This window comes from Oryzias melastigma, linkage group LG23, assembly GCF_002922805.2.
Source record: "Oryzias melastigma strain HK-1 linkage group LG23, ASM292280v2, whole genome shotgun sequence".
NCBI classification, from domain to species: Eukaryota; Metazoa; Chordata; class Actinopteri; order Beloniformes; family Adrianichthyidae; genus Oryzias; species Oryzias melastigma.
The window spans coordinates 22,199,462-22,220,213 of NC_050534.1; the positions used below are offsets into that span (position 1 = coordinate 22,199,462).

General features: G+C 41.1%; 2 protein-coding genes and 1 long non-coding RNA gene across 3 annotated transcripts in view; 2 read left to right on the forward strand and 1 right to left on the reverse strand.

The window, feature by feature from the left end:
- Positions 1-1,553, forward strand: part of nots (nothepsin) — a 6,273-nt gene extending 4,720 nt beyond the window's left edge. Inside the window, exons 6-9 of the mRNA XM_024286690.2 lie at positions 70-195; positions 275-419; positions 596-694; positions 1,237-1,553. Coding sequence (XP_024142458.1) covers positions 70-195; positions 275-419; positions 596-694; positions 1,237-1,434 — 568 coding nt within the window. The 3' untranslated portion in view covers positions 1,435-1,553. The remainder of the gene's footprint in view (positions 1-69; positions 196-274; positions 420-595; positions 695-1,236) is intronic.
- A 310-nt stretch (positions 1,554-1,863) lies between these two features.
- LOC112155150 (bestrophin-3) lies at positions 1,864-13,249 on the reverse strand. Its single transcript, XM_024286658.2, has 15 exons — positions 12,837-13,249; positions 11,493-11,751; positions 11,249-11,415; positions 10,958-11,052; positions 9,752-9,839; positions 8,569-8,714; positions 6,589-6,743; positions 6,144-6,221; positions 5,902-6,054; positions 5,123-5,203; positions 4,063-4,214; positions 3,675-3,756; positions 2,839-2,957; positions 2,515-2,763; positions 1,864-2,434 (listed from the first exon to the last, which is right to left on the reverse strand). The coding sequence occupies exons 3-15, from the start codon at positions 11,398-11,400 to the stop codon at positions 2,059-2,061; spliced, it is 1,926 nt and encodes a 641-aa protein (XP_024142426.1). The 5' UTR covers positions 11,401-11,415; positions 11,493-11,751; positions 12,837-13,249; the 3' UTR covers positions 1,864-2,058.
- On the forward strand, positions 8,607-9,916 carry LOC112155182. Its single transcript, XR_002920760.1, has 2 exons — positions 8,607-8,743; positions 9,691-9,916. It is a non-coding gene; the product is annotated as an uncharacterized LOC112155182 (long non-coding RNA).
- Positions 13,250-20,752: the final 7,503 nt, after the last annotated feature.

Sequence of the window (20,752 nt, forward strand, 5' to 3'; positions counted from 1 at the left end):
CCAATCCCACTCCTGGAGTGTTGCAGTTCTGCTTCTTTCCCATCTTCCATCATGTTCTTTTTCTTTCAGGAGTACAGGTAAAGGTGTCCCAGAAGGAGAACTGTTACTTGGTGGAACAGATGAGAGTTTGTACATTGGACCAATCAACTGGGTTCCTGTCTCTATAAAGGGATACTGGCAGATCAGAATGGACAGGTGTGTGTGTCTGCGGTTTGACAGGTGCTTCACATTTAAATGTTGGTCAAACCGTCAAGGTGACGAGCTCGTGTGTCAGTGTGTCCGTCCAGGGGGTGAGTTCCCTTTGTCGGCGTGGATGCGAGGCCATCGTTGACACAGGAACGTCCCTCATTGCTGGACCCCCCAGAGAAGTCCTAAAACTCCATCAGCTCATCGGAGCGACACCCACTAACTTTGGCGATGTAAGGAACCAATCTGATGCTGCAGACCTGAGTGAAACTGATGACAAACTAACTGACGATGGGAATTGACAAGAACTATGGTCGTCCACAGACGAGTTGAAGGACCATCAACCCAATATCCTCGTGGCTGTTTCCTTCAACACTTTAACTCAGTTATTTCTCTTCTTGTGTTTCAGTTTGTTGTGGATTGTGCCAGATTGTCTAGTTTGCCTCATGTGACTTTTGTCCTGGGTGGAGTGGAGTACACGCTGACTTCTGAGCACTACATCAGGAAGGTGAGACCAGCTCCGTTGTCCTCCTCAAACAATGAAAGCTTTGCAGCTTCTTCATGACGTGTAGTGACCAACAGGTCTCGGGATGTCTGTTATTTGCAGGCCTTTATTCAAGTAAATGGATTTACTGAATTTAGAAAAAAATTCAAGATAAAAGATTCTTTGCTAATGTAAAGAAATAGACAGAACTTATCATTTCTATTCTAGTTGGTGCCCATTTGCAAACACGAGTTTTTCAAACTGTGATTAAAAAACGTTTATCCAGCCGTGATTTTACTTTTACACAACATTTTCTTTTGTTTTAGAAACTACAAAAGTCTTACTAGTGTAATTCTGTTGTGTTTGTCATAGTATGCCATAGTACTGTATGTTGACTCAGTCAACATACAGTACTATGGTCAATGTGCTTTAAAGAGTCCGAGCTAAATCCTGGCCAGCTCAAACATTTGATTGGCCCCTGCATCTCCTCAGGTATCTTACCTCAGGTGTTTGCACCTGCAGCATCCGTCTCGTCCAGGTTCATTTTCTGTTTCTGTCACCATCAGGAGACGTTCGGCAGCAGAGATCTCTGCTTCACCGGTTTCATGGCTGCAGAAATCTTTTCTGCTGAGGGTGCCCTGTGGATTCTGGGAGATGTTTTCCTCACTCAGTATTACACCATCTTTGACAAAGGACAGGACCGGGTTGGCTTTGCCCGAGCCAAACACGTCATTGAAGAGTCACAGGAACAGTTTGATCAATAAAGGATTTCTATCTGTATCTCTGCCAAAGTAAAAAAAAGAAAACGTGATTTTCATTAACGATCGCTCAAACGTTTATTTTGACTTTTATTAGAAATAGCAAAATAAAGTAATTATCTTTATTTATTGGTTAAGTTTATTTGAAAAAATAAAACTCAAGATAAAAGAAAAACTCTTTGGCATAAAAAGTGTTGTTGTTCCTCTTGTGGCCACTAGATGTCTCCCTAGAACACTTTGTTAAGCCTTCCCTCTGTGGGTCAGAAATTCAGAAACATCAGATCATGTGCGTTCTTGCTTTATTAAAGGAGCAGAAATGTTCTTCGGTTCTGTTGTGGATGGTTTTGAAACTCTGAGGAAATGTTTGGGTTCTCTGGTGTTCCGTCATTAGAAACTCGCAAGACACCGATTAAAAAAATTCAGCTTTTGTTGGAGCGTCAAACACTCACTCAGCTGAAATGAACTCAAGTCTTTCCTGAGATGTTTACTTTAGTCACAAGAAAAAAAAGACTTCAAGAAGGGCAGAAGAATCAAAGCATCCAAACTGAATTCTCACTGAGATGTTTGTAACCAAACAAACTGGTTGGTAGAGTCAACATTCAGTCTGGAGTTTGGCGGTTTGTGAAGTCGTCATTTTGTTTCTGAACTCGGAGCGTTTATAACTTCCTCACTGCTGTTGGTCTCCTCCTTCTCCTCCTCCTCATTCCCCGCGGTTCCCTGGAAGTCGTGATCGTAGTCCGGCTCCGGCAGATGGAGCTTGTCAGCAGTGGGACCCGCAAAACGCCGGGACTGAAGCCGACTCAGGCCCCGCCTCCGCCGCCCCAGGGCCTTCGGGCTCGGAAGGCTTCGGACGGACGCCTTTGAGGACTGCCTGGAAAACTGAAGCGAGAACTGACGCCCCCGGGGGCGGGAAGGCGGACGGTTCTTGACGTGGAGCGTCGTCCAGCGGAACTCTTTGGGTCCGAGCTGAGTTGGAGAACAACAGTTGGAACTTTTCCTGGAAATACTGTCAAAGAAGAAGAAAAGTGAATAAAAGAACTGAACACCTGCAGGACTGCTGGATCAAACAGGAGACAAACTGGTAACCTCAGAGTTTCCAGACTCGGAGTGTCTTCAGGAGGGGAGGAGCCAAAGCCGTTCTGATGTTTGCCTACACTTTCTTCATCACCCAACAGTGGCGGACTGACCACCAGTCGGGGGAAAGTGATTGAGGACGAGCTCTCGGGTGAAGCTGGGTTGCTGCTGACCTCCCGTAAGGTGGAGAGTGTGTCCATGGAAGGTGGAGGTATGGCTAAGGAGGAGGGCGGGGCCTTGTCCAACAGTCCCTGATTGACCCTTCATCGATTCAGACAAAAAACCTCAAAGTTAACTTTCATGATGTAGATTATAATACATCAAGAGCAGCGATACCTGAAGTCGGGGTAAAAGCTGCTTGCTGCGTCGCTGCTGTGTCTTTTAAAAACCGGTCGAGGATCGGTGAGGTCGGGCGGTTCTTGGACGCTGAGCAGTCGTCGGACTCGACCAAAAACCTGAGCCAAAACATAGAAGAAATATACGATTCAAATATAAAAACCAGGACAGTGTCACCAAATATCCTACATCTTTTGAAGGTTGGTTGTTCTTAAATGTTTTTAGAGTCGTATGGAGGTCACGTGTTCTTCATCCTGATTGGCTGAAGACAACTGTCATGTGATTTTCTCCGTGTACGCTCTTTCATATCTACACAAAACTTCAGTCGTGATCAATTCTCTGTTTTCATTCTATAAAACCAGACACAGTTTTCTATGAAAGGTTGAATTAGAGAGTTTAAACCAGAGAGAAAAGTCAAAATGTTCATGTCTGTCAGAGAAACATCTACAAAGTGTAGTGAGGCGTTTTACTGCCTTAAACATCCAGAATTATCGTAAAACATAAAGATGGCTTCTTAGTCGATTTCGTTGATTGTGGTTTGTTAACACGCAACTCCTGTGATAAACGAGGGAACATTTTAACTCCAAAAAAATCTATAAAGTAATTATAGCCACTGGTTTGAGGTGTGTTTTAAACTGATATTAATTATTCAAAAATGTTTATTTATTAATCAAGGAGAACTTTTAATCTACGATGTAGAAATGAAAAGGTGAATACATTTTTAAAAACCTTAACAAGTTTCATTTAAAAAAATGTTCCAATGTTAAAATAATTACTGTAAAACATAATTATTATCTACTGACAACAACAAAATAATTATAAAACTTCTGCTTTACCGACTCTTGTCGCCGAGGCAGAAAGGATTCCTGCTGCTGAGGAGGAAGATGATTGTCATCAAACTCCAAGATGTCTGAGAGTCTGTGGGAATTATGGGACAAAAAGGTCTTTGCTGATGACACTTCTCTTTACTAACCCATGTTAACCATCAATTAGTCCTCTGGTCTAATACAACAACACAAAGACACAATAAAAAAGACAAACTGAAGCATGATGACATAAACAAAAGCACCTCTTAAGGATTTTGAAGTGTTTACTGTAGGTGCTGGATCTACTGCTTTTAGAAGTTGAGCTCCAACCACTCAATTCATAAAACTATTACATTCTAAACAGATCTGTAGATGGAAATCCTCTAAACCAAGAACGTGTCAGTGGACGGAGGCTGACCCCATGTCGGTGGTGGAGCCCAGGAACGAGGCGATGCAGTAATCTGCAGCCGCCAGCGTGTACGGGGGGCGAGCGTCGCTGTCGTTCCAGTAAATGTCCTTGGTCATGTGAGGGAGGTTCATGTGCATCTCATCCACAGCCAGCAGAGACACCTGCAAGAGCATGCTGGGATTATTTCTAGAATGAGGAGGCTTGCAGAGAAACACAGACTCCTCCTTAATTCAGAGCCAATTCAGAAAACATGTTTGTGTCAAAAGTCACTTTTAGATAAGAACTTAAATAAAATACGAAACGTCAACCCAAAACCTAAATTAAAAAGGCTAAAGCTAGCATCTCAATGGTACTTTTCTTTTTTTATATTGTTGTCAGGAGTCAGAACTGTATCGCCCCCTCTGGTCACCGGCAGGGGTCATCCCTGGATCACCCACTTCGCTCAGTGCGAAGTATTGTTTGTGCCATCTTCCCTGCATTACCGAGCGATGTTATTCTGGCCTGACGTTTTATTTTCCTGACTGTTTCCGCTCCAACTGTTTGTCTGCCGCCTGCCCTGACCCAAGTGTGACCCCTGAAACTTCTGTGCTCGTGACTGACCTCTGCCTGCCTGACCCGCCTTATCTTCACAGAGTTATAGTGGTTTCTGGCTCCTGCTCTGTCAACCCGTCTGTCCAATAAACCTTCTACACTTGGATCCAGCCGTCTGCCTGTTTGTTTGACCCAATTCGACATAATTCTTCCACTTCTTTATTTAAAGTGAACAATTACAAAATTTAAAACATTTTTTGTTGGTTTTTGTACAATTAATACAATAGATTTGATATGATACATGTGAATGTTGCAAAGTTTATAGTCAGGATAAATACTAATCTAATCCTATAATGTTCTTTAGTATTATAGTTTTTTCTGTTAAGTTACTGTTGGAATGACATTTCAGATTTTTTTTGGTAAATATTTTTATTTTAGTTTTTATATGTCAGTTTTTACCAATATCACTGAAAAAAAAATCAGATTTTATTTGTTTGTGTATCTATGAACACTTTGAGGTTTATCTCTTGACGCTGACCTGAAGGTTCCTGTCAATGATCCAGTTGGCTTCAAAGTCGTCGTCGTCTTCTCCAAACGGGTTGATGAGCTGCTCTGCTACCTGACGGAGGACAGGAGACGACAGACAACCACACATACATGTTCACAGAAACACACAAACATACATGCAGACACCCATTAACACATACAAATGCATGAACGTTGGTTTAAACATTGGTTCACTTATGTGTGTATGGCAAAAGTCCCCAAACTACGGCCCACGGGCCGGATCTGGCCCTCCTCCACATTTGACTCGACCCCCCAAACTGTTTTGGTAAAATTAGACATTTTTCCAGTTTTTTAGGCTAATTTAGCATTTAGCTAATGTTTCAGCTGAATTTAGCTAGTATTTCTGCTACATGCTAGCTGTTTGGCTAATTTAGAATTTTTTTTGTTTTTGTTTTTTTTAGCCATTTGGCACTTTGACAATATTTTAGCTAGCTATCAGCTTCAGTGTTTTCAGCTATCAGCTTCAGTGTTTTTAGCTACCAATTTAAGCATCTTCAGCTATTAATCTATCGCAGGTAATGCTATATATCTAGTTTTAAAATGTCTTAGAATTATTTTTTTCTGGGAAGATTACAGAAATAAATTATTTAAAATTAGGTTAAGTGTGGCTTTCTGGAAAACCATAAATCTTTACGTTTAGGCTGTGATTGTTGCACGTTTTCTGTTACCGACCCCGCCCCCATCAGAGAAGAAAACAGTTATGTGGCCCTCACAGGAAAACGTTTGGACACCCTGGTGTATGGTACTGACCTTAAGCCAGCCAGAGTAGAAGAAGAACTGCAGCAGAGTAAAGATGGGCACGTAAAGGTCCAGGTCATGACCCGGGTGACCCTGAGCAGGGTCAAGAAACTGGCGGCCGATGAGACAAGCGAAGAAGAAGGTGTACACCGCAAGAGTGACGACCTGCAGTCAGACCGAGACGGTACGACGTTTCAATCAATAGATCAATAAAGTCTTCTGCATCCGTTACAGATGATCTGTGCAGGACAGACCTGAGTGTAGACCAGAGGGATGCCGACCCAGTCGTAGCCAAACAGAGTTGCACACCACGTCCTGAAGGTATTCATCTCCTGAACACAGAGAGGAAACTTTAGCCCGGCGCCAGCTGCTGAGTAACTGGAAAAAGACCATCATCACCCCCCTGGGAGGGTCGGGTTTCGGGTTTTTGTGGTCACTAACACACTTAGAAAGTGAAGGATGAGTCGAGGCTTTAAAATCCTTCTGTCAAAACTGTCATTAGTTCGGAAAAAAATAATCTAATTTAGAGATTTCGTAATAGTGTTTTTATGACTTTGGTTTGAAGCTAAATGGAAGAATCTCCTCCGATACTTTCAAAGACTCTTTTCTGAAGTTTTGAGTTGCTCCACGGTTGGCTAACTCCTGCTCCTGTGAGGTGTGAAAGTCGTGTTTGTGTTTGGGGGAAACTTCCTGCTTCACATTAAGAATATTCTGCAGGTCGATGGCGTCTCGGATGCGTCCTTCCTGCCGAGCTCTTGATGCCAGGTTGGAGAACCAGACGACCGGGATCCAGTACTTCAGGTGAGGAGACCGGATGTTCTCAAACACCTTCCTCTCCTCTGGAGTCATGAAGCCTGAAGACAGACAGAAGGAGTCATTCTGTAGGGGGAATTGATTTGACAATATATCACTGTATTTTGTTTGGCGATACTTTTATCGATTTAAAAATGCTGATAAGACGATATTTAATTAATTATTTATGACCGTCCTTTAGCGTCTTACTTTTGTTTTCTACCTAAACCTCCGACCACTAGTTGGCAGCAGACTGAACCTCTTTGAGTATCTACACCACGACCAAGACAACAAGATCTCTCAAGAACCAGCTTGTGTTAAATGTTCAGTCAATACAATTAATTTTACCATTTTATTACAATGAGAGTCGTATTCATATTCAGGTAGAGTTTTTGTTCTAAATTATAACTTTTAAAAATGTAAAAAAAAATGGTTCTGGTCCAGTCTCTGGACATGTAGTGATATATATCGTGTCACTTGGTTCTTGTCAATACACACTTCTACTGTAGAGTCAGATAGTGTGGATGTACGTTTAAAGTACAAGATGTTTGATGGACTGAGCTCTAAACCGGACCTCGAACCTCAAGACATGGACGGTACCAGTACCCTAGCCTAGTCTGCGTCTGCTACCGTGTCCGGAACTGGTTCTGCATCTGGAACCGTACCGATCTGCATCCGGGAACAGTACTTGTACTGGTACCGATCCATGGACAATACCGATCTGCGTCTGGGACCAGTACCGGTACCGATCCATGTCCAGTACTGATACATAACCAGTGCTGATCTGCATCTTGGACCAGTACCTGTACTGGTACCGATCCATGTCCAGTGCCGATCTGTGTCTGGTACCGATCTGCATCCAGGACCAGTACCTTTACCGGTACCAATCTATGTCCAGTACTGATCCATGTCCAGTACTGATCCATAACCAGTACTGATCTATATCTTGGACCAGTAACTGTACTGGTACCGATCAAAAGGATACTGGTGCGGTCAGGTCCTGGTACTGGTTTGTGGCCCGGGGATGGGAAGTCTTGATTTAATTGAAAAGACGAGTTGGGGAATGTCATGGAAATTATACATTTGCGTATGTCTCATCCTCTGAGTCTTGTTTTCTTGTTGTCAGAACACCCTGACCACAATGTGTAAACATTTTGATTTCATTAGAACATCTTGTTCATGTTAGATATGACACTTACGTTTCCATCTTAAGCTCCTGATTAACAGCTGATTGTATGACTGTATAAAATGTGAGCGTCCATCACAGATCAGGGCTCTGCAGACCTCTCCGCCATGCTCGCCAACGTGTACTTTTCTCTGCTCTGTTTAATAAACTTTCATGAAAACGTTTGACATTTCTTCATTTCATCGGATCAACAAATATTCCACCACAGGAACTCAAAATGTCAAAAAGACGACATGAATGAGGATGTTTTGATGACGTACACGCCCTGAGTAACTTCCATTATCATCACGAATACTTCACGGTACACTTGCCACATACACAACAATGGTACGTTCCATTGAGATGTTCCTACGAGCCTCAAGTGAACTCAAAGACACACCTGAGTTCCCCTTAAGATCCAGTCACTCCTCTCTACGATCCTTCATAGACCCGGAGAACCCAAAACCCACAGAACCCGGGCGGGTCACCCCCATACGCGTGCATGTCACTACGACTTAAGTCATTCCTCCAGTAGAGTCAACAGGAAGATGCAGGATGGAGTAAACCTCACTGATGCTTTTTTCATCGTCTCACAGCTTTAAGTCTTCACAGTTTGACTTTAACCGTCCCGCTATCAGCCTCCGTTGTCATAGAAACCAGCCACAACAAAAAAGAAACTGAAGTCTATCACAAGTCTATAACATTCAGCCCTCCGTTCTGACCTGCTTCAACCACGTGGTCGATGGTTGGGAACCGCTTGCAGACGGCCGTGCTCACGGAGCGGAAAATGAGGAGTGACGTCAGGTTGATGTAGCGCACCAGCGTCCGGCGCAGAAGGCGGCCATATTCGTCTTTGCCATGAACGCAGCTGGAGGGGGCGGAGACAGACGAGCACAGGTCAGTGGAAACATCCAGTAACTCTCATGTTTACCTGGAACCCGTCTAAGAACGAGTTACTTCATGGAGAATACCAATCAAAACGAGAGACTTGAATGACACAAACGTTTATGACTGATAGCCTAAACATTTTAGCCAAAATCTCAAATTCTGCTTCGTTTTCTAAGACACTCTGAGTTGTGGGCGGGACTCTCAGTGCAGAATAAGCCCCTCCCACTTCCCCGTCATCCATCTGTTTACACTCTCTCCCACTAGCTTACAGCCCCTCACCCCCCAAGCTAATGTTAGCAGTGGAAATATTGTTTCTATCCAGCCGTACAGTTCTGATGTTCATGGATATATTTGTGTGCGTCACTAGGGGGTGGAGCAAGGAAGCTTTTAGCCCCGCCCAGCGTATTTTCTGCATCACAAATACGATCTTTTTTAACTGTATTTTTTAGTCTGTTCTTGTTCACGGTTTGAATAAAAAAATATCAGAAATGTAATTTTAACCTTAATTTTCTCCATAAATCATCAGAAAAAAGCCAAAGGAACATTTTATAAACACCTAAAATGAGATTTTTATCGGAGTGCATCATTAAAATAGAAGTGATTGAAGTGCTGTTCTCCTTTTTAGGCTTTAAACTCTGTACATTTCTAGTTTTTCTACATTACTAAAGCCTATTGTTAGCTTGTGTACTACTGTGGTGTTTAACTACCTACTTAGTACCTCCAGGTACTCAAAACGCTCAAAAACACTTTGATATGTGACTGGAACATAGAACAGCATCAGCAGGAGTTTCACATCCAAAGGCCAAGAACGCTTAATTAAAAGCTTTTCTGGAGCAGATTTGATTTGGTTGGAGGCGTGTCAGTGTTGAACCTCAGACTGTGATAGGCTGGAGTCACTTTTGTTGTTTCTGTGGTTTTCTGTGACGTTTCATAAATGTTTTTTATTTAATCTTCAGGATTCCGATCATGTTCTCATCCTTGGTGTTAGGATCTGAACAGACTTGTTAGCTCGGATACCTGGAGATGTGGAACATGAGTCTGTCGGGCCACGGCAGGTTAACAAACTGGTTCCACCATCGGTTCACCACCAGAGTCACATAGAAACCTGAAGAGGAGACAGAACCCGGAGTTCATGTGTGAAGACAGTAAATGAGGGTCATTAAAGAACCGTTGAAACATGGAGTGCGTGCAGATCAGCAGAGAGGAGACACTCGACTGTCCAGCAGCACTCAGAGCTTTCTGAGCGCTTTAATGATCCGTTTCCATTAGCAATCTGCTAATGACACAGGCCAACGGCCGGCTGCTCGCAGCCTCCTGTCAGAACAGTATGATCGCTGCTGCTTCATTCACTTAGAGACACCGAACTGTTCTTCTGATGTGGTCAACGTTCACCCATCGATGTGGTCAGATTATCCTCCAGGATCAGATTATCCTCCAGGATCCTCTGAGGATGAGGAATCGCATCAAAACCTGCTCATAAATCACTGCTGTACAACCAGAGTGGAGTCTGGAGGGTGATTAGGTTACAGTGATGGTCTCTGTGGGGCTGCTGAGCATCAGAGCTGCAGGAAACGCTTCTTCAAGTTTTTTTTGGGGGGGTGGGGGTGGGGGGGGGTCTACAATCATTCTCTAAAAATTTATTTTTCTGAAAGATAAAAGTGTTTCTAGTTGGGTCTTCTTGATGAAGTATTTTATTCGGCTCCACAAACTCAGTTCCAGCATTCACTACTTCGTTTTAAAGCAGCAGAAACAGCAGATTTCTGTTTTGGAAAAACTTAATCAACATCAAGTCTTAAAGATAAAAGTCCTGGAAAAATGTAGAAAACCTTTGAAAGATCTGAAGACATTCAGATCAGGATTAAAACTGATCAAGTGTGACGCATTTCAACACCAGTTTATGAAAAGTAAAATATGATCACAGTAGACGGGAAAATCCAGATGTTGTTGTTTGTGTTGTTGGTAATTTGTGTTGTTGTGAGTTTCTGTTGTGTTACTAGTTTGTGTTGTTGTGGGTTTGCGTTGTTGGTAGTTCATGTTGTTGGTAGTTTGTGTTGTTGGTAGTTTGTGTTGTTGTGAGTTTGTGTTGTTATGATATTGTGTTGTTTGTAGTTTTGTGTCGTTATTGTGTGTTTGTGTTGTTGTGACTTTGTATTGTTGGTAGTTTGTGTTGTTGTGATATTGTGTTGTTGTGAGTTTGTGTCGTCGTTGTGTCCGTGGGCGTACCCAGGACGAAGGTGACGGGGATCTGCTCGGCGTATCGATCACAGTAGATGGACAGCTTCTCAAACAGCCTCTTCTGCTGCTCAGAGAGGAGGAGTCTGTGGACGAGAAGGACGGATGAACACACAACTCCACATTTTCTGTTAGCCTACAGACCGACCCGGCCCCCATCAGACTCCTGCCTTAAAGGCTGCATGAGGAGACCAGTCTGACAGAACTGACCCCCCCACAGATCCATAGAAGAGGACGTTTGTAACATGCCCCCCCCCCCCGTCTGCTGTGGTTCGGTGTGACCTGTAGACGAGGCTGAGGACGGTGTAGAGCAGAGCGAACAGCAGGAACTCCCGGTACAGCAGCTTGTAGATGCTCCCCCTCCAGCGCAGCAGCAGCCGGTGGAAGCTGAGGAAGGTGGCGTTGGCCACTTTACTGGAGTAAGTGACAGTCATGCTGAGCCGGTCAAACTGAGGAGACAGAGGAGACTTGCTGTTGATGACTAATTATTTACCATAAAACAACCCAAACAGCGACTTTTACTTACTTCACTCACGGGAAAAGCTCTTCATTTTCTCCTCCCGGTGATTTCAATAAGCCTCCTTCTTTCCAGATTTGAGTTTGGCTGAACGCCCCCCTCCCACCCCCTCTCTGCGTGATGCTCTCACGCTGCCCGAGTCCACCATGATGCTGTCCAGTGCCCAGAATTCTAGGCAGCGGAGCAGCAACTGCTCTGAGTTATATTGATGAGGCGGCCGGCGGGCTGAATGTGGTCATGTTTCAGCGGTGTGTGTTGGCATAGACAGCTGTGGAGGTAAACATGTATAAACAGAAACACCGTCAGCTTCAGCGTCACGCCAGAGAGCAGCTGAAGACACAGAAGCAGCTGAAGGTCAGAGATTAAAAATGAACCAAAATAATGTTTATTTGACATAAAAACCAAAGCTAAAAAACTGCTGAAGGTTTGTTTACATTTTTACTGAAACTCTGGCGACATCTAGTGATGTTTTGAAGAACTACAGCTGCTCCTGCTTTGTTTTTTACTGAAAAAAAATTCATTTTTAAAATGTTCTATTTCATTTTCCCCAATATATAAAAAGTAATAATACATTTAACAAGAAAAATAAGGTTATTGACAACAGAAAACTTGCAGCAATCATGATAATAATTATAATTTAAAAAAATCAAGGTCATTGTGGCATTTGTTTGATGTTCTTTATTGTACATTGTGAAACAAATATGGTTTATTCCCTGGAAAAGTCTTGATGTTATTTTTGAGGGAAGATACTGAATAAAAGAGTTTGTCCCCATATGATTTTATTCCCCCAAGAAATATTCTTAATACATCCGTTTATAATAATAAATCAAATCAAATGTCTGATAATGCTGCCTCAACTCTTTAAGTTAATACAGTTTTTTAGTATTGAAATTAGAATAAAATAAATTCAATAAAGTTGAAACTTTTTTCTTCTTTTGTTTGTTATTGCCACATAAGACATTCATTTCCCTTTCTGTCCAAAATGAAGGGGATTCATTTCAAAACAATTAACAATATTTATCCCAGTAGAGAATGTTTACGTTTAAGATTTAATATGTATTTCAAATATGTAAAATGATATTGAAACTCAAAAGCCTCTATATTGATATTGTAATGTGGTTAACGATTTATTTATATACACGGATTTCAACAAAAAATACAACTCCATTATTAAAAGAAAACAACTTCAACAACTTAGTTGTTTTTGGCAAATGTATTATTCACAAATCCCAACATTTGAAAGAGAGTCAACATTTTTTGTTTTTTTAGAAACGAGTTTTATCTTTTTTGTAAATCTCTAAAAAAGATTTTTAAAAAAAGAATGCCACAAAACTTTTAGATTGTCAATTATACCTGGACTGATGTGACTTGTCTTCACACTTTCATTTATGGATTATCTTAGTTGAGTTATTCATATATTGATGGTTCCCAATTTATTTTATATTTCTGAGTTGCTAGAATTTTTTTCCTTTTCTTTGTCTAATCTGTCAATAAACAGTAATAAAAACGAGATAAATCGTTAGACTAAGTTATTTTTATTTTATGTTTGAATGTAAAAAAAAATAATAACGCGGAAAAAATCTACTTCCGGAAAGCACGTGAATCGATCGTTTCTGATTGGCTCCTTTGTCTGTCATTCATCACTATTCTACCACCGGATTGGCTTCTCTCCCAACTTCCTCCCTTCATTTCCGGCCCCGCCCCGCCTGGAATCCGCGGTAAAATTAATCGTCGTCGAAGCTCTGCGCAGTTCCAGGTACGAAGAAACGAACATTTTAAAGACATTCAGTGGTTTTAAGAGAGCAGATATCCGTTTGGTTTAACATTATTATAGTTAAATGTGAATTTTTATATGTTTTGTTTTCGCTGAATTCGTTTAATGTCAAACTAATCGCTATTTTTATTGCATGTGACGTTAAACTGAATTAAAAACGAATTTTAATGACGACAGAGTTCAATTTTCACTAAGTTATATGGTTACTTTAAAGTCCATTTCGATGAAACTCAGTGTCGTGACGCAGATGAACGAATGCTAACGTGATGCTGAACCCGCGTGTCACGGTGAGCGCGCTCCGTTCATTCATAAAGAGGCTTTTCTTCAGGTTAGTTTTCTCCTGTCATCGTAGAACGGGGTTGGCTGGCGGGAAGTCACGTGTTCACGTCAAATGTGTTTATTTACTACGTTGTGGTCCGTCCATCAGAGCACTGCGATACTCTGTAATCTTAACTAAAGGTGACAGTCATGTATTGTGTATTCAAGGAGGTTTTAGTGTTTGTTAATGTTCATATAACTATACAGCATCACGTGGTCTTTTAGTAAAGGATGTTTATATATTTAGAAAAATCAGTTTCAGGACACAAAATACTGTAACTAGGATAGGATAATTGATGATGGAGTCCGACTTCTTTTTGAGTTTCTGTTCTGACCATAGACTGTAAAAATTAATTAATTATTTTATATACAGTCTATGGTTCTGACTTTAACAGTGCCTCATTTTTCCAGGTGAATGCTCTTCTCTACAGTCTGTTTCTGGAAGTTCCTGTTGAAGCTCAAACTCAAAAGTTTAACCCAAAAGTCTGTAACTTTAATGCTGAAAGAGACAGAAAGATACACTTATTTATGTTTTTGTGACCATAGAGCCATTCATTTATAAAATATAGCTTTCAAATGTTTACAATAGTGGAATTAAAGCTGAGATATATATTTATATATATTTTAATTTGACTCGGGTAAAAAGCAATTATTTAAAAAATAAAATACCCTTTGTGTCAATAAGATCCTCCTGCTACAACCAATTTACTTAATTAAAAAATATATATATAGTATTTTCTATCATCATGTCATCATTTATATATTAAATAGAAACATAACAACTTTACCGAATAATTAAATACAAAAATGTAAATGCAATTTAATAGATTTAGGACTTAAATTCTGAGCATCAGCTTCTGTAATGGAACAGAACATTAGAACAAATGCTTTATAAATCCTCTGACACTAAATTAAACCTTTTATCATCATTCTGCTCAATTATCTGATATGTTAAAATCTAAACAAACTTAATTAACTCCAATAAATGACCCCAAACCAGAGTTTATTCTGACAATTTGACCTCTTTGACCTCTTAGTTCCTGTTTACCTACAGGTTAAACTGTAGAAAGAGCATTTATATTTGGTTTAACTCCAAACTCTGACGTCATGCTCTCTTCCTGCTCTGCACATGCTCAGTTCAGCCATGCCCTCCAACGTGGAGATCAAAGCCAAAGTGAGCGATCCCGCCCAGTTTGCCCGGAAGGCCGCTGAGCTCAGCCAATCAGAGGGGAGGATTATCAGGCAGCACGACACCTTCTTCACCTGCAGCCGAGGACGGCTGAAGCTGCGAGACTTCATGGTACCAACAGAACGTTTGTCAGGGTTGAATGAAAGTGGAGACGAGCTCAGAGTTGAGAAATGTTTAACTTTAGTGTTTCCGTTAGGACGGGTCGGGTCAGCTGATCTTCTACCAGCGTCCAGACACAGACGGACCGAAGCTGTCCCGCTACTCCATCAGCCCGACCAGTGACCCTCCCGGCCTCCAGGTGAGACTCCGACCTCGACGACCTCGACGTTTTCCTGTGATGGAGACGTCCATGACGACCGCTGTCTGCAGGCTGTCCTGTCAGACGCACTCGGGGTCAAAGGGGAAGTTCGCAAGGAGCGGCGGCTGTTTCTGATTGGTCAGACCCGAGTTCACCTGGACACGGTGGAGGGGCTGGGGCACTACATGGAGCTGGAGGTACGCGCACACCTGTCTTTGAGGTTTTCTTTTTTTGAAACCTGATTATTTTAGGAGAAAAAGTTCAAAATTGATCAAAAAATCTGTACATTTTCCTTCAATCATTCCATTTCGTCTCGTCTTCATCACTTCTCCTCATCGGCAGCAGAGTGAATTCTTGAGCAGATCGTTAAACATTTCCTGTGAGCCGCTGCAGCTTCCCGTTTCGCCGCCGTACCTGTAGTTATGCGAGCGCGTCCAGGTGTGAGGAGGCGGGCACAGAGCTGACTCTGGTCTGTGTTCAGGTGGTGATGAGACCCGAGCAGAGCGTGGAGGAAGGACAGCAGGTGAGCGTGACATGAGAGAAAACAGCTGGAACTCTACCTGTAACAGTAGATCTCACACCTGCTCAGGTGTTTACCTTCAGGCTGTTAGAATTAAGAAGCTGCTGAAACTTCTGTAGCTCAGTTTGATTGGCTTCCTGTCAACCAGCTGGTGAAGCTGATCTTCTGCTCCTCAGGTGGCAGAAGGTCTGATGCAGCAGCTCGGCATCTCTGCGGAGAGTCTGGTGACCGGAGCGTACATGGACCTGATCCTGAAGCAGCAGGCGTAGAGCTTCAACAGGACGCCGTTTCTGTTTTGGGTCCATCAGTCAGACCTGAGCTGAGCAGACCCGCTGGTGTCTGTTTGAACCGTCACACTGATTCTGTAGTTTCTGTGAAATGTAACAAACCATCAGGATTTAGAGTCTTTTGTAAATAAAGGATCTCTTTGATCTAAAAGCTGTTTGTGTTTTTTCTAACATCTCTGTGACGTCCTCCGATTTCCTGATTCTTCGCATCATTTTGGATTTCTCATCAGTTTTTCACATGTTTGTGTGTTTTTTGGCTGAACCACCACCAGGGGGCAGAAGTGTGCGACACTAATACTGTAGACACACTTCGGTCCAGGAAGTCGTCTTGACCATCAGTTAAATCCCTGGAGACGACATGCAGGTTTTTTACTTGTCCAGGATACGTAAAGAGAGACGCCATGTTGGAATGTTATAAAAACAACCAGACGGCTCTTAGACAGAAAATGACCAGAAATGATTCATTTGGTCCCATTTTAAAAAGGAAAAAACTGATCAGAAATTCCCAGGTCATGGTGATCATGTTTTTGAACAAAGTGCAACAATTTAATGACATTTCAAACTTCTATAAATAAATAGGTTCTTATATAGGAAGCACAATAAATATGCATGGTTGTGGTTTCATTCAGATCTACACAGAATGAGATTTATTATTGGACTCCTCGATCAGCGCGCTCTTATTGTGAAATTCTTTACTAAATAGTTTTTTTTTGTTTCAACTAGAAGGAACATGTTATCTGACACTTTTTAGAAAATATGTTAAAAGTTTATTTGTTTTTTAATGAAGTTTTTACTTCTGTCACTGCCATCCAATCTGACCTTTGACCTTTAAGGAGGACGGATGAAGTTTAGGCAGATGATGCTTTGAAAGCTCTCTGAAGGCTCTTATTTTGATGAACTGTTTAGCTTTGTTTTCTTCTGAAAAAGTTTCTTCACTCCAAACCGCTGACCTGCTCATCACCGTTTCTGAAGAAGGAAAATGAAAAATGGACCAAAAACGTTGTCCAGCAGGCGGCGCTGTCAACCAACGAATCAGGTGGAGCCGACTTAGGAAGTCATTAATTTATTATGAAACAGGAAATGAGGAAAAATACTTCAAAACGTTCAACTTTGTGTACTTTTATTACGTTTATGTGACTGTACTAATATGTCACTTTAAAAAAATATTTATGTAGAACTTTATGAACAAACATATTGATTATTATCATAACTCTTGAGGTTACGTCATGTGTTTTGTTGACATTTTTTGTTTGTTTTTGTCATTTTCTTGGTAGATTAAAATCAAATTATTTTAATTAATTAACGAACAAACAAAGTTGTCCTGAAATATTTAATCAGCATCGAGTCACAAAACATTTATTTGTTCTTATTTATGTATTTGGTGGTAAAGTTTTCTTGCACACGACACTCTTAAGCTCCGCCCTCCTTTGTTTTTCTCAAACCTCCATTTCTATTTTAGTGACAAACACCTGATCCAGGTGATGGGGAGAGGGGTGGGGGTTGAAGCTTTACTTTTCTCATCGGAAGAGTAATCATGACAGAAATGTGTTTTTATGACCCCTGCTGTGATGAAGCTGGCCCCGCCTACTGAAGGAAATGCTGAGCTCTGATTGGTCAGGATCAAGCTTTAAGGCTTCATAGGAATGTGTGATTCTGAGGACGAACCTGGATGGAAGTGAAGGCGCACTTGAAGCTCCTGATCCTGCGCCAGCTGGACCGCCGCTCCCTGCTGGACCTCGTCCATGTCCTCAAAGGCGGCACGCCGTGGTCGGACCAGCATGTTTGGAGACGCCACAGAAGCAGGAAGGCCTCTTAAGTGTTCTGATCCGTCATCCAGCAGAAATATGCTGCAGCATAAGCTGCAGAGCCGCTCCAGAACCTCCTTATGAGGCGGCGTGACAAACGCTTCGCCTCCATCTGCTGCTGATCCATCAGGACGGAGCAGATCTGTGGAGGACGGAGCTGCAGGTTCGTGGTCCTGCTGAGGAGCTGATTGATCTGGGCTTGACCCTTCCTGCCTCCTGTAGATCCTCTCTCTGATCCTTCTCCCGTTGGTTTTGTCTGGTTAACCAGAATCCTCCTGAAGAAAGTCTCGACTCTCAGCACTGGACATGTGAGGCGTGTTCTTGGACCTTCAGGACCTGATACCAGCACATGTACCTGCAGCTGAAAAGGTTCAGTGAAATGTCAAACGGTGTAAATCTGGTGATTTTTGCTCCAGGATTTTCCCTTCTCAGCTCTATTCTGATATATAAAGACTTGAATTCCAGCCACAAACAGCAACTGTTAATTTCTCCTTCATGATCAATGTTCAAACGATTTGTTCTTCCATCATTTTTAATCAGCGTCACTTGAAGGTCACAACCAAATCCGAGTCCCCGATTGGTCAAAGTTCAGCTGTTTTAACTTTTAACGCGCGTTCAATGGACACGTTTTGTACATAGATCCAGAAAACTGACTTCAAACTTTCAAAGCGACCATTGACTGTAAAAGTGAACTGGACTAAGTGAGTGTGATGTCATCCATAGAAAGGATTTCAACAAATTTAGTCGATTGAGTCGCCGTTTTCCCCTGAAACGAGTCGGTCTGAGTCTGCATCTCTATGAGAACTACTTTCTCCAATCAGGAGTGAGCTTGTTGGAAGGCCACGCCCCTTCCACTGACAGTGGGCTTGGGAGTATCTGTCAATCAAACACCTAAAATAACATTTCAACATTGTCAAACGTTTTGCTCTTCCATGTTTTGTAAGGGACGTTACTCGAATGTCACTATCAAGTCCCTGATTGGTCAGAGTTCAGCTGTTTTAACTTTTAAGGCGCGTTCAATGGACACGTTTTGTACATAGAGCCTGAAAACTGACTTCGAACTCGTAAAGTGACCATTAACTGTATAAGCGAACTGGACCGAGTGAGTGTGATGTCATCCATAGAAAATGATTCCAACAAAATGGAGTCTACTACATCTGTATGAGAACTGCTCCCTCCAATCAGCAGTGAGCTTGTTGGAAGGCCACGCCCCTTCCACTGAAAGACCACCTACTTTATGAGTTATTCTGACCAATAGAATGACTGAGAACAGCTGCTTATTTTTCTATTGAAGACTATGGCACTTCCTCGTTGAAAGGGGAGGGGCTTCTCAGTCCAGTTCTCATATACAGTCAGTGGAAGTGACCTTTAAACACAAGAGTTTATTCTCTTGAACGTGCGGTTTGAACCCGGAGTGAACGCTGCATCAGCAGGAGTGAGTGAAAAAAATTGTAATCTATGTAGTTTTGAAGGGATACCAGTTAGTGAAAAAGTAACCTATCTTGGAATTGTTATTTGTAAAGATAAAGAGGAACGTCACAAATTAAATTTTGATCCAATTATATAAAAACTCAAGCTAAATTAAACTCATGGTTGATGAGAGATTTGTCTTTATTTGGTAGAGTGTTGATATCAAAGGCAGAAGGCATATCAAGATCTGTATATGTTGCTCTATCACTTGATATTCCAAAAAATACAATTAATCAATTAGATAAAATCCTGTATGACTATATTTGGAGGAAAAAGCCCCATTTTCTTAAGAAAAATGTTATTACTGGTTGTAGAGATCAAGGCGGTTTAGAGGTGCTCGACTTCACTACCATCAACAATTCCTTTAAAATTAAATGGATTATAGAATTTTTGAAAAATAATGACAGCATCTGGAATGCTTTCCCGGCATTTTTGTTTAATAATCTTGGTGGCATTCATTTTCTACTCAAGTGTAATTTTTCTGTTTCTAAAATTCCCTTAAAATTAGCTGAATTCCATAAGCAAGCTCTTTTATCTTGGATGTTGATTTATAAACACAACTTTAGCCCACACTGATATTTTATTTGGAATAACAAAGAAATCCTTTACAAAAATAAATCCCTGTTTTGTCATCCATGGTTTGATAGAGGAATTTTGTTAGTTGGTCAATTACTGAACCAAGAAGGATTGCTCATGTCATATGCAGAATTCCTCCAGAGATTTAGCTTTCCAGTGACACCTAGAGAGTACGCAGTTGTTTTTGATGCAATTCCCGCAGGTTCACTTCAGCTTCTAAAACATTTACCATACACTAATTATACTGCTGAAATTAACCACGTTTTTATTGGAGAAGTAGAAATTACAAAGAAAAGATGCACCAACAAATATATCCGAAGTCAAATTTCTTGTTCAGTTCCTTCTGCTGCAAAGTTTTTTTGGTATTCAACCATGGAGCGCTTAAACTGGGAAAAAGCAAATACCACTATCTACAAATACTGCATTCAAAATAAATTAAAAGAAGTTTCATATAAAATATTACATCAAATATATCCAGTCAAAGATACATTAAGAAGATTTAAAATTAACATTGATGAGTCTTGTGTTTTTTGTCACTCGAGTAGAGAGACAATTTTTCATTTATTCTTTCATTGCTTTTATGCCAGAAAATTTTGGTGTGATGTTGAAGACTTTATAATAACAAAACTGAATGTTAATATAAGAATTAATATTTTTGATGTCATGTTGTATTTTGATTCATATGGTTTATCCAAGAATGTTAATTTTGCTATTCAATTGTTTATTATTTTTGGGAAATTCCATCTTCACAAATGTAAATGGTCAAATTCACAACCCTATTTTAATTTATTCTATCTGGACCTTAAATCATATTATAAAACAATAGAACACATGCAAACTCTGAAGGCTTCAAGAACATTTCATATTTTAAAGGAACTGCATGTTTTTTAATTTTTTTTTCTTTTTTTTAAGTTTACACATATATATTGTAACCCCCTGGTTTGTTGATGTTGTTGTGCCAGTTGCACTGTACTTGTGGTGTTTTCTGTTACCTATTGTTAAATAATATAAAACTGAATATGGACATTTGTA

Excerpts from the sequence above, each read along its gene's own strand:
- LOC112155150 (XM_024286658.2), bottom strand. The coding sequence starts at position 11,400 with ATGACTGTCACTTACTCCAGTAAAGTGGCCAACGCCACCTTCCTCAGC. Across the intron at positions 6,222-6,588 it reads ACCTGCAGAATATTCTTAAT|GAGATGAATACCTTCAGGAC; the intron begins GTGAAGCAGGAA and ends CTCTGTGTTCAG. Across the intron at positions 3,757-4,062 it reads GGCTCCACCACCGACATGGG|ACTCTCAGACATCTTGGAGT; the intron begins GTCAGCCTCCGT and ends TAATTCCCACAG.